Raw genomic sequence first — 12226 nt, 5'->3', positions numbered from 1 at the left:
TGAGATCCGGCAACACATCTGGTGACGGATCTCGGATCCGGCGAGAGCCGGCCCAATGACCAGCCCTGGGGGTGGGTTGGCATCAGAGGTGCACCTAGGCTAAAATGTCATGGGGAGGTGGGAAGATGGGGGTGGGGACTAACACTGCAAATGGTGGGAGAGGCTCTAACTTCAGAGGTTGTGAGGGAGGAGCAAACTTACTTGTGTGTGGGCATCTAACATCTTTTCACATTTGAATGAGACTTTTCTGCTGAAGCTTCAATGTCACAAGCAGCTACCTCTCGCCTTCATTTCTGAAACGTCACACTTAGGGACTGCTGTGAGAATGAGATGTCTCATGCCACCACTTCCCTTCTAAACACTACCCTGGCATGCAAGTGCTAACCCCACATCACAATTTCAATTACCTAAAAATGTATGCATATGAATGCAGGTGCTAACAGTGAAATGTTTTATGTTAGTAATTGCAGGGCCTTTGTTAACAGCGAAGCCTAGGCACTGTTTAACATTCGTGTCCTGTTCCGTCTGCCTACGGCTCTGTCAGTCAGTCTGGCAGGGACTGGATAACAATTTTGAAAGCGGATAGTGAGTGGGGCCAATAAACCCATTGCACTTTTGGTCTCCCCCCTGAGGGATGGCATCTGGGCCTTTCACCTTTTACAGTTGAAATCGGCCCCCAAGTAGCTGCCCCCATGTTGGCAGTCTTATGACACAGAAACCTACTGATCATCTGCAGCTTTGAACCTCCTTGCTGCATTATTTTGACTTCATTATTGATTTAAGCACTCCACAGGTGCCTTTGACCATTGTTCCAATCAGTAATGGGTGCCAGAAACATCAAAAAGAAATGAGACCCCACCAGCCCTTACACATCTTTAGCCAGCCCTGCTCCCATTTCCCTATGAATTCCCTGAGCCCAGCTAGGAAGCTGAAACATTTTTCACCTTCCCTTTGGCCACTAGTTGTAACATTCACCCCAATTCAGAGGCTGTTTACTTTCATAGTGCTATGCTAATCTCTGGAGAGGTGGGCCATCTAAAAGCTGAGACCAGAAGTTAAGACTGGCTTTATCAAAGTGAGTCTGTTGATATTGCATGGATAGGTTTTTGATGCTCTGCATGTTTGATGCGGATGCTGCTCCTTAACGAGTGCTACGGGCTGGCGACACATCGATAGAGGCCTTCTGCCTCAAAGTGGCCAGGGGCTGGCGCCGCCCATGGAGCCAGGTCGAGTCAACAAAGCACAACATTTCAGGAAGGAGCCAGGGCCCGATCTGCTCAATGGTGTTGCGCCACTGCATGGCATTCTTTTTGTTTGGGTTATTAGGTGTGCCACCAATAAGCCAAAACTATCGCTTTAGCAAACAGACAGTGGTGGAAGTAGACTTTTTTTTATAGGACATCCCTCCTACCGCAGTGAAAGAGGCCAGACCCAGCGACGGGAGGATTAGGAGGGTGTACGGCAGGTATTTTAGTCACCCCATGAACATTTGCCTCTTCCACTCTGAGGATTTATCGTTAGCAAAGTTCAAAATCTGCACCCCTTTTAAACCTACAAAATGCACATCAATATTTTCAGTACAGTGCAACATTGACAAGGGATTTCACAGGGCTCCCGCTCAGACTCTCAAGTGGTCTTGTGGGGAAGTGTCTCACTTTGGAACCTAGCGGCCACAGTTTAAATCCCTGCCCAACATAGTTTAAAGCAGGAACACACCAGTGCATTCTAAAATAAACATATAGTGCACAGATTTCACAGACTGGTGAGTAATTATTTGCCAGATCCTGGGTCTGGAAAGATCCGTCCCAATTATAGCATTGAGTACAGAAAGGAAGAAATGCAATATGAGGAGGGACTTGTAGATGATGTTTAGTTATTTGTCCACCCATTGACTTCTCATGGCCCTGCTAATCCCTATGGCAATTCTCATCCAGTTCCTGCCCTCCCCACCCAAAATACCTCCTCACTGGAACTCTTTGAGCTAGCTTTAAACACGCCTTGCCATCAAACTTTGCCCTCAATGTGCCTGCAAGTGTTTTCTCAAAGGAGTCTTTTTAGAGTTCATGACTTCATTGGAACTGGTGTAATAAAAATTTCTTAATCAGGTCTGCCTTTGGCCACTCGATTTAAAAACACACTGCATGTCTTTCGCTGAAGTCCTGTTAAAAACAAGCATTGACAAAGCCAACAGTTTTGGCTTGTGTATAAGTATTAGGCATTTTCCAGGCACTGCTATTAGCTGCTCAGGTACTCAAACCATTTGCACCGGCACTATTAATGGCCAGCTAATACCAATACAGAAGTGCCTTTCCCATGCCTACACGAATGCCCAAACTGTTAGCATTGCCAATGCTCTTTTTTCTTTACCCTTGATAGGCCAATCTAGCCAGTAATAACACTCATGGTACATAGTCAGCCTAGATATACATTCTGTGGCATGGCATTTTTACTGGCTGGGAGTCTGTAAATGGTAACAATGGCATATATTGATGCAGCCTACATGGACATGCATGAGATCAACCAGCATGAATATATTTTCATACTAGCATATCTTGCGTGGAAAGGCGGCATGAAATGTATTGAAAAATGTTCCTGTGCACGGTTTGTGATTTGCAACTATTGGGATTTTCCATGTGCTTCCATACAAAACCAATTGCAAATTGTATGGATTTCTACCCAATTTTGCTAAGAAAGTGCTGTAAGATGCATAATTTATCCCAATGTTTCAAACATTTTCTTGGGAGTGAGAACCCCCCCCTCAAGCAACTCTTGTTTGGTTTGGGCTCCCTCACTGTGCTATGTTGATCCTGCCTAATTGGCACAAACTTTTAAGCCTCTGAAGTTCAGAAATGTACCGGCCTCCACTGTACATCATTTGTCACTGTGTATGATGTGTGTTTTAATGCGCACAAAGGGGCAGTGTGCTCCTTAATGATATGATATAGCATTTATAACGTGCCTGTACACACGTGTTTCTAGGTGTGACAAGGCAAGGAGGGGGAAACAAAAGAGAGGACAAAACACAGATCTTACTAGGCATTGTGTCATTCAGATCACGCAAGAGCAGGGAAGGAGGGAGGGGAGAAGTGCCGAGGGTGGGGTAGGATGCATAAGTGCAGGAGGAAAGGAGAAACAAGAGTGCAGCCAACAGGTGGCAAGTGTGGGTACTCATAAGTGCAGCCAACGTGCAAGAGAGGGACTGTAGGGTTACAAATACAGACCACAAGTGCAGGGGAGTCAAAAGGCAGTGCAGGATTGCAGCTGGACAGGCAGGGACCTGGGCCCGAATTCAGAGCTTGACCAGGTGACCAGTGCATGGATCTGGAAGGTGATCAGCAAGGGAAAGGAAGAGAGAAGGCAGAAGCAAAGTGACAGGTCTTGAGTTGCCTCCGGAACCAGAGATGGTTCTGCTCAATTTTCAGAGAGGCAGGGAGGCTGTTTTCAGAGGTAGGTCCCAGCCGAAGAAAGAGATCTGCCCTCAACTCTTGCTTGGAAAAGTCACTGACCCTCAGAGAGTTGGAGGTGGAAGAGTGGAGAGCTCATGCCATCCTATATATTTTTATGCATATGATACAAAAGGTAGTCCGGCATAAAGCTTTCTTCAGTAGAGAAATCTAACTTTGCTGTAGTTGATTTGGAGTTGTATTAATAAACCATATTTGGGATCCTGCACACAAACTCAAAAGGAGATTTCTCGAGTCTCCTGTCTGCAGAGATGCCGCTGCTGGCTGAGTGCACACAATTGTAAGGGGGCCTCACCAAATGTTTTGCCCCGGGCCTCACCACATCTTCTGACAGCCTGGGATGGAGCAGTGTGCAGGGAGAAAGAGTGATCACATTGCATTTTGATTGAACCCACACAAAGTATTATTCTATGCTGCATTATTTTTCCTATCATTACTCCGTGTGATTAAAGAGATTTATTGTGACATCACCCCATTGGTGATCATTGTATAACCATTAAAATGGTGTGATATATATATTGTGCAAATGCATAAAATAAGTATTTTTAACTTTGCAAAACAGCCTGCTTCCTGGTTCAGTGTGACCGGGGGGCGGGGGGGGGGTTCAAAGAGAGGGGCGTGATATAAGGCTGCATCATTCAGAAATAAAATAACTTATAGACATAAATAAATAATTAAGGGCCTCAGCTGTGCATCACACGCTAGGCACGCTAGGCATTGACTGGAGTGCCGGGTTTAAATCACTTACACTCCCTCACCTCCAAGATGGCGGTCCGGGCACTGGTTCCTCCTCAAAACCGTCTCTGAAGCGTGTGGGTTCTTTGGCCTCTGCCCGTACCAAAAGCCATCAGAATACGTGGCACAGCAGCACTCTCACCACACTTCAACAACACCTCTACAGCGACAGAAAATTTAGGAGGAGTTCCGCCACCGAAATCACAGTGCAGGGGCACTGCATTCACCCTTAAACATGACTGCGAAGGGAAAGCAAGACGGCGCTTCATCCAGAAGAGACCATCTTACCCGTGCCCCCTGGTGGCCTCTAAAATGTTAGTTTCTAATGTTCAATACCAGTACATACTAATAGTAGTTCTAATGATTACATTATGCTTGTCTTATTCAGCAAAGCACATTATCAAAACCTAGACTAACCATATACATTATTCTCTGAAAGGTTATCATTCCATGATAAAGAGTCTGGTACACTCACATTTTGCTCTTTTGAAAGACCACTATATGAACGGGGAAGAGAAGTAAAAGCAACACTGAGGGTTCCTATCTGCTTTGTAAGAAATCAAAGAGCATTTTGGGAATGTAATGAACACAGAACTTTATTATTGACAAATATGTCTATGATGAAAGAGTTGTATGCTCGAATTACTAAATACATAATGCACACTGGTCTTGGTATTTGTTTCATTTTTCACAACACTCACCATAACATTAAAGTCATTAAAGTGTTTGTAACCATGAATCATATACACACATTCACACAGCCTCAGCATTTGGATGCGAGGATAAAATGGCTGCGACATGTCACTCTGTTGGGGGAAGAGAAGGTCCTTATTCTATTTCCATAGAGACTGCTTCCTCTCCCCAGAACCACTGCCTAGACCTGAAGGCTTTTAGAATAAGAGAGGCTGAGAGGGGAGGCCAGGTTTCAGGGTAAAAATGTCTGCGCTATGGGCCTGTGCAAATGCACAGGCACCAATGCACAGACACCCTCAGGAAATATATATTTGTCCCACCTGCCCTGCAACTCCTTGTCACTTGCAGGTTAACGGGATCAGGCTCAGGAAGTGAAGCTGTCTGTGGAAATATCCATTACAAGGTTGCAAAATGTATGTAGGCTGCCCCACATCTTTGGTCATCACAACGAGAGAGATGTTGGAAATAAAAGAGGGGAATACAAACAATGATATACTATAACATTAATGTGATACCAAATGAAAATGTTGTAAGACAGAAAATGTTCATGGGGATAAACAAAGAGCAGGTTCCCCACCTAAATGGGCCCCGGCTTCTAGCATGCAAAATGATTCCCAGTCACGTAATATTAGCCCAGGGAAAATGAACGTAATGTCTTCAAATATCAAATCGTTTACAAAAGAAATAGCTCAAAGTCTGTTTTCACACTCACCTGTGCATATTCACTGACCCGTCCCTGCAAATAATGGCCTTTTAGTGATCATTTGTCAGTTCTTAAACATACATGTCCCTGATCATACTCACCTGCTCGTCATCCTTGCATAAATGCGCCTGTCGAGTCTTTCCCAGGACTTTAGCAATGACTACGAGGCTCAGGTGTCTCTGTAGCTGCCTAGGAAGTACAGGTGAAGGAGGGAGGAGAGATAAATGGAGAGTGAACTGTGAAAAACCCTATTGTAACTCCTCCAGATTTCCCAATGTAATACACATCATGCCCCAGACCCCCGAATAACAGCAAAGTGCTCTTTTGTCACCAAATACACCCTTGTTGATGGTTGTAAGAGCGTTTGAGAAATGTCCCATGTAGGTGCCTTTAAGAATTTGAAATCCCACTTGATAAAACATGTGAGAGTTTAGATTGGGGAAACCTCTTTTGTTTTACCAATGGGCTTTTGCAAGAATATGAGTTTAAGATTTTTAGTTTTTGTATGTATTGATATTTATAGAGCACTTTTGCCAAAGTCTTGAACAGGCGTTAATAAAAATGGTACAAAAAAATGTAATTGACAGATGGTTAAAAATAACCAGAGTTGGAGCATCAGGCAGATAATTAATTATTAGAGCAGAGAGCAGATGACTTTTCAACCGTGTACAGAAATTATGTAAGGGAGTAGAAGAGTGAATAGATAAGGGAAGAGAGTTCCAAGATTTGGGGGTTAGAAGAGAGAATGAGCATAAGCGAGATGAAGCACAGGGAATCTTAGGAAAAGATAGAAGATGAAGAGATTGAGAGGGAAGGGGCGAGAAGTAGAATATAAAGTAAGAAGAGAGGAGAGATAGGATTGAGCAGGGCCGCTGATTCACTGATAATGTATACAAAGAAAATGAAAAAGTTGAGAGTCAAAGGATAGAAAAGAAAAGGAGGGAAGAGAGAAAAGAATTGAAGAAAGATATAGTAAAGAGAACATAAGACGAATGGCTGAGTTATAGTTTGAATGCAGAGGAGTGAGACAAACCGGATGGCCAAACAGTAATCAAGATTAGAAAAGATTAAAGAGATAATTAGATGTTTAGTGGCATGAAAGGAAAGAAAGGCTTGAGCACGGCAAACACTGTAAAGAAAAAAAAGTAAAAAACGAACAGTGTAAAGATGTGCATGGAAAAAGAGCGAGAACAATTGAAGTTACCATCCAGACTGTGAGCAGTTGAAGAGAATTAAAGGAAGCAGGGAGAAAGGATAGGCCAGTAGGAAGAGAAGAGGGAGAAATAAATAAGTATGAAAAATGAGCACTTTAGTTTTGATGGGGTTGAGGTGGAGAAAATGCATCCAGACTAGAGGCGAGCAGAGACATTACAGTAAAAAGTTTCAGAGAAGGAGGAAAAAGAAAAGAAAGCAGAGAGTCATCCGCATAGAAATGGCATGAGGGATTGAAAGAGGACATAAGACCCAAGAGAAGAATACTGTACAGAGAAATGAGAAGGGGGGCATGTACAGGACCCTGGGGAACATCATACTGGAAGGGAGAGGGGTGGGTGTTTGACCAGCCGAGGAGAAAGAAAAAACATGTCCATAAAGATAATAATGAAACCAGTGGAATACAGAGCCAGAAAGACCATGAGAAGTAAGAGATGAAAGAAACGTAGAGTGATTTACCATGTTGAAAGCTGCAGATAAGTCAAATAGAATAAGAATGCAGGAGTTTTTGTTGTGATGTGCTGAAAGTAGATAGTGGAAGACATGAGGAAGAGCAGTATCAGTGGTGTGAGACAGGCGGAAGCCATACTGCACGGATGGAAGTAAAGGGTGAGACTTGAAGTAGGAAGAAACTTAGGCAATTTGGAGAGAAAAGGTAGAAGTGAAATGGGAAATAAAATAACAGTTAAAGTAGGGTCCAATGATGTTTTCTTTTCAATATTTGAATGACTATTGCATGTTTTAAATAGAACTTTAAATGAGCTGAAGAAAGAGGGAGATTGAAGAGGCAGGTGAGATAAGGGATACATTGGGGTAAATCTTCGGTATCAGAGAAGAAGGTATGGGATTGAGTAGCGAGTCAATAGGATTTGCATGAGATAAGAAAGTAGCCCTATCAGAGACAGTGAGAAGAAAGCAAGATGATAGAGAAGCATGGGAAGAGGAAGAAGGGGATAAGTGGGGAAGGGGAGAGAGGTATGAGGAATGTAAAGTGGAGACTTTAGAAATTAAATAATCAGCAAAGTCAGTAAATGGGAAAGGGGGAAGTAACATTATTTCTCATCATCCAGACGGATGCGGGCAAAAATATTATTATGGAATTTGACAAGTTGTCGAGGATGATAGAGTGTGACAGAGCAGAACAAGCTGCATTGTAGAGGTTCATGGAAAGAATGAAGAGAAAAGAAACCAGCAAGATCGATCAAGCGATGCTCACCTTTGTGAATGGAAGACCTCAGAGTGAGAAGAAAGGAAGAAAGCCAAGGTTGGCGGGGTCTTCAGGAAAGGAGAAATGGTCTAGAGGGAAACAGAGAACCAAGAGTGTAAAGAAGATTAGTGTGAAGGGTAGAAACAGCTCGATCATCAAAAAAGAAAAGCAAATGTATCAATGGAAAGTGGGAATAAGGTGAGTGAAGAAAGAAAGGAAGAGGAATAAAAAAGATTGCAAGTCGCACAGGTGAAATGTAGCTGGTGAAGGAGTAGGAAATAGGGTAGGTGAAAAAACTGGGGAAAAAGAAAGAAGAAAGTGGTCCGATCAATAAAGAGAGTATGGGGTGACAGAAGTATCAAGCGTGAAGGATGAGAAGATGAGATCAAGAGACGATCCAGAGATGTGAGTGGGAGGGGAAGGGATTTGGCCAAGATGAGAAGTGTCAAGAAGAAGAAAGGAAGAATGAGTGGAGGCGAGTTGAAGATTAAAGTCCACAGGAAGAAGAAAGGAAAAAGAAATAGGTAGAAGTGCAGAGAGAACAGAATCCAGGTTCTCACAGAAGTTAAGGAAGTCTATAGAGGATGAGAAAAAGAGAGAGGGAGGGCCTTAGAAAGCAAGACAAGCGATATCCATAGAAAGAAAACAAATGTGGCAACTGTGGTGGAGGAGCCAGAATTCAAACAGAATTATCTCCAACACCAGCACCTGTACTATGTTGATGGGGTGAATGAGAGAATGTATTATCAGAAAAGTAAAGAGAGGAAGGAACAGATGTGTTGGAGGAAGTGATTCAGGTTTCACTAATACAGAGAAAATGCAGATTGAGTTGGAAAAAGAGTTCAAGAGTTGAGTGGGACATATTACAGATAGAACAACTGTTTCATATTCCAATAGAAACAAAAGGAAGAGAGGAGAAAGCTGAACAAGGATAAATGAGGTTAGCTGGGTTCTGGGACGTCGTTTCACCAAAATGCCAGGGGTAGCAGAAGTGACATCACACGGCCCTTGACCTCTGATGACATCACAGGGAGTGATGTCATTTGACCCCACCCCCAAGTGCCACCAGAGGAAGTAATGGCACACAACCTTTCACCCCTTGACTAAACACGAGGTGGCATCACATAGCATTGTTCCTCAGTACACTAAGAAAAATATGGTTACGTATACATTTCATAAAAGAATGGGTCACCATATGTAGTGTTAATATCAGTGTGTATATGCCCATATTACCAAATAACTGAATGTACGCAGATGTCCAACACAATAACTTGGACTATTGTACATCACTCGGGCTAAACTGTAAACAGACAGAGAATCTCAGAGAGGCCTAAACCCCAAAGCACAGCCATCCAGTGCCTGTCAAGTGTATGGCCACAGACCGGAAACAGCAACTGACCAACACAAGTCCAACCAGAAAAACAATGGTCTGGAGGGTTGCCCATAACTGTGCCAGTGGTTATGAATGATTTGAAACCTTCCAGCCATCACCTTTCTGTTTTGCTTATCTGGTAAATAACCCGCCATTTTTTGTTACATGGGAGATAGAGGGGAAAGAAGTGTTGCAGGTCACAGTAATTGCAGGTTTTTTTATTGTAAAATGTAAACAGCAGCAGCAGCAGCAGCAGGTCCATGACATCACCTCTAGAAAATGCTGATTTTTACAATTTTCTTTGGTCCTTTACATCTCTCTTAATGTCAGCCTCCTCCAGCTTCTAAGCACTGGAACAGGAACTGAACCCATGCTGCACTGCATCCTCTTGTTCCCAAAGCAAGTGTGTTACCCCTGAGCTATCATTTGAAATATATATTCTATTTGCTTGTGGAAGAAATAGATGGTTTACTTCAAACGCGGAGGGCAACTTCATGTAAATTAATTATCTCACCTTGCGTCTATCTACAGTGTGCCTGTGATGCAGGTCTGGCACATCTGGTTGAGGTCACACAGTGCCCAGGCAGGATTGGTGGCAGAAGCCACAGGGGCACAACCCTCTCACCACAGACCCAGTGGCTCACTGTATGTACAAAGCAGACAACGAGAAACACTGATGAGATTTGCATTCATGCTCTGCTGTCACTGAGTACTGCAGACTGCTCTTACCCATTTCCAACTAGCTAGACCTAGCCCCCATACTTTCCTGTACTGGGTTTGAGCTGCACAGACAGCCCCGCCTCTGAACCCAACCGTTCATGCATTCTTCACTAATGGACTGCCAACCTGTTAGTGATGGCTGCTTCATTTATTTTCCTGCATCCCTGTCCAGGTGAAAAAAGCTGTGGCACGTGCAGCTGCATTTACAACCACCTTTTTCATGCGCAACACAGACATCTGCTCTTGGCACTGCCTCTTTGTCCAGTGGCCCTGGGGTAGCAAGGACAGGTCAAGGGGTAGCAGAGGGGGAGCCAGGGGTACCAATTACTACCCCTGTTTACCCCCAAATGATGTCACTTTCTGGGTTACAATTGAAAGCGGAAGAGCGGGAGGTAGACCTAACTGAATGATGGACAAGGATAGAAAATGTCATCAGCAAAGGGAGTGCTAGACGGAAAAAATTGTAAAATGTAAAGAAAAAGTTCAGGAGAAAAAAGGTGTGAATAAATGTATGGCCATGAGAGAGGCCGTTAAAGAGTCAGAAAAGATGGTTACGTTAGAGGATATGACATGGATGGAGTGGAAATGCAGATATTATTATAGAAATGAGATTGACAGGTATGACCACTCCAGACACAAAGAGGGGAACATAGAGAAGGTTTAACGCCCTTAGATGGGTCAACCTTTATTGAGGATGCCCAGGGAAGGACGCCCTAGAGAGATGAATAAGCAGGGTGGAAAAAAGTCACGTGGTCCGTAACATGATCGCATCGGGATGGCGTACAGCTGCAGTGGCTTTGCATTGCAGCAGGGGAGGTCCCAGTGTGGCTTACGCTGCGGTACCATCTGGGCACTCTGGGTGGCAATTCTCAAAGCCCCTACTTGTTGTGCTCTGACCTTCCCACGTGTGCTGCCCTTTTAATGTGATGTGTCCCACCCATGTGTATTGTCCTTTTAAGATGGGCATGGCCCAAGCTAATAAAAGGAGCCTCTGCAGGCACGTGCAACAGAATGGCTGCAGACTTCCAAAGAGGAATGCCTGAGTCTGTCTCTCATTTAGGCCTGCAGGCCCACACCGTGTGAGCACGGGCCGTCAGGCTGTGTTGCCATGGGGCCCTCTTGCCAGCAAGGTGGCCAGGGTCTGCATGTGCTGGGCAAGGTCCGTCCTGCCCCCATCTAAGACCGGGTGTCCCTGGCAACCCTCTGAGGCACTGGGCCTCTGTGGTGCTGGTGTCCCATAGCACCCACAGGGGGCCGGCTTGATGCCAATGGCCGGTCCCCATAACACTACAGGCAGCAAGGGGAGCAAGAGCAGTCCAGGGGAAATGCTGTAAAATCGGTGAGTATGTGGTGACAGGATCTGTCACATGAGCACACTGAGATGGCGCAAGGCTGCATACTATCGTTAGGGGCCCGTGAGAGAATAGGCGTGTTCTGTTTTTATAGATAAGAGCATTTGGTACCCACTTCTTGATACCTGTGGAGGCTTGTTAGATGGTGGATGCACTCAATTTATACCATTAGAGGAAGGTGATAGGGTGGGCCACTTCTGTTTGAGTTCATATCTTTAAGGGCGGGCTAGGGAGTGAGATGCACTTCGGTGAAACCTCATGGGGAACTGTGGATATGCGGATACCGAAAGTGGCCAATTTAGAACAGGATGCCATCTTGTGTTACCCTGGTGTAGTTTAACTAGAAAGTGGTGTTACATGCTTCTTTACCCAATCTACTCCGGCGTTTAGGTAGATCATAGATTAGTGCCTAGGGTGGTATAACAGTGCTTAAAAAAACGTTTATTCATAACACACTTCAGGCCAGACTCCAGCCTCTAAGCGCACGACTGGGCATCAAAACCATGCTGCTCATCGCTGTTTTTGCTCCCGAGACGAGGGTGTTGCCCCTCTCGATCTAGGAGGATGGGCCTTTAATGAGGGAGCATGAATGGATTAACTTACACATATCTATACACATATGTACACATTTTAATGACCAAACATGGACTCACGAAAATAAAGAACACACATTGCTCATTAATATTCAGTTTATTTTTAAGCAAAGATCTCTGCTGACCGCTGACTTAATCACAAATTTCATTTTGAATTACGTCTAGATCTTTGGGG

At 44.3% G+C, this 12226-nt stretch overlaps 1 protein-coding gene across 1 annotated transcript in view; it reads right to left on the bottom strand.

Moving 5' to 3' along the window:
* FAM178B (family with sequence similarity 178 member B) overlaps nucleotides 1-12226 on the bottom strand; it is a 1611694-nt gene that overhangs the window by 382201 nt on the left and 1217267 nt on the right. The window contains exon 11 of the mRNA XM_069620260.1: nucleotides 5697-5784. Within this exon, the coding sequence (XP_069476361.1) occupies nucleotides 5697-5784 (88 nt within the window). The remainder of the gene's footprint in view (nucleotides 1-5696; nucleotides 5785-12226) is intronic.

Source organism: Ambystoma mexicanum, chromosome 10 (assembly GCF_040938575.1).
Source record: "Ambystoma mexicanum isolate Mex_15411 chromosome 10, UKY_AmexF1_1, whole genome shotgun sequence".
NCBI classification, from domain to species: Eukaryota; Metazoa; Chordata; class Amphibia; order Caudata; family Ambystomatidae; genus Ambystoma; species Ambystoma mexicanum.
The sequence above is the reverse complement of the archived record's forward strand: the minus strand, read 5'-3'. Positions and strand labels throughout refer to the sequence as shown.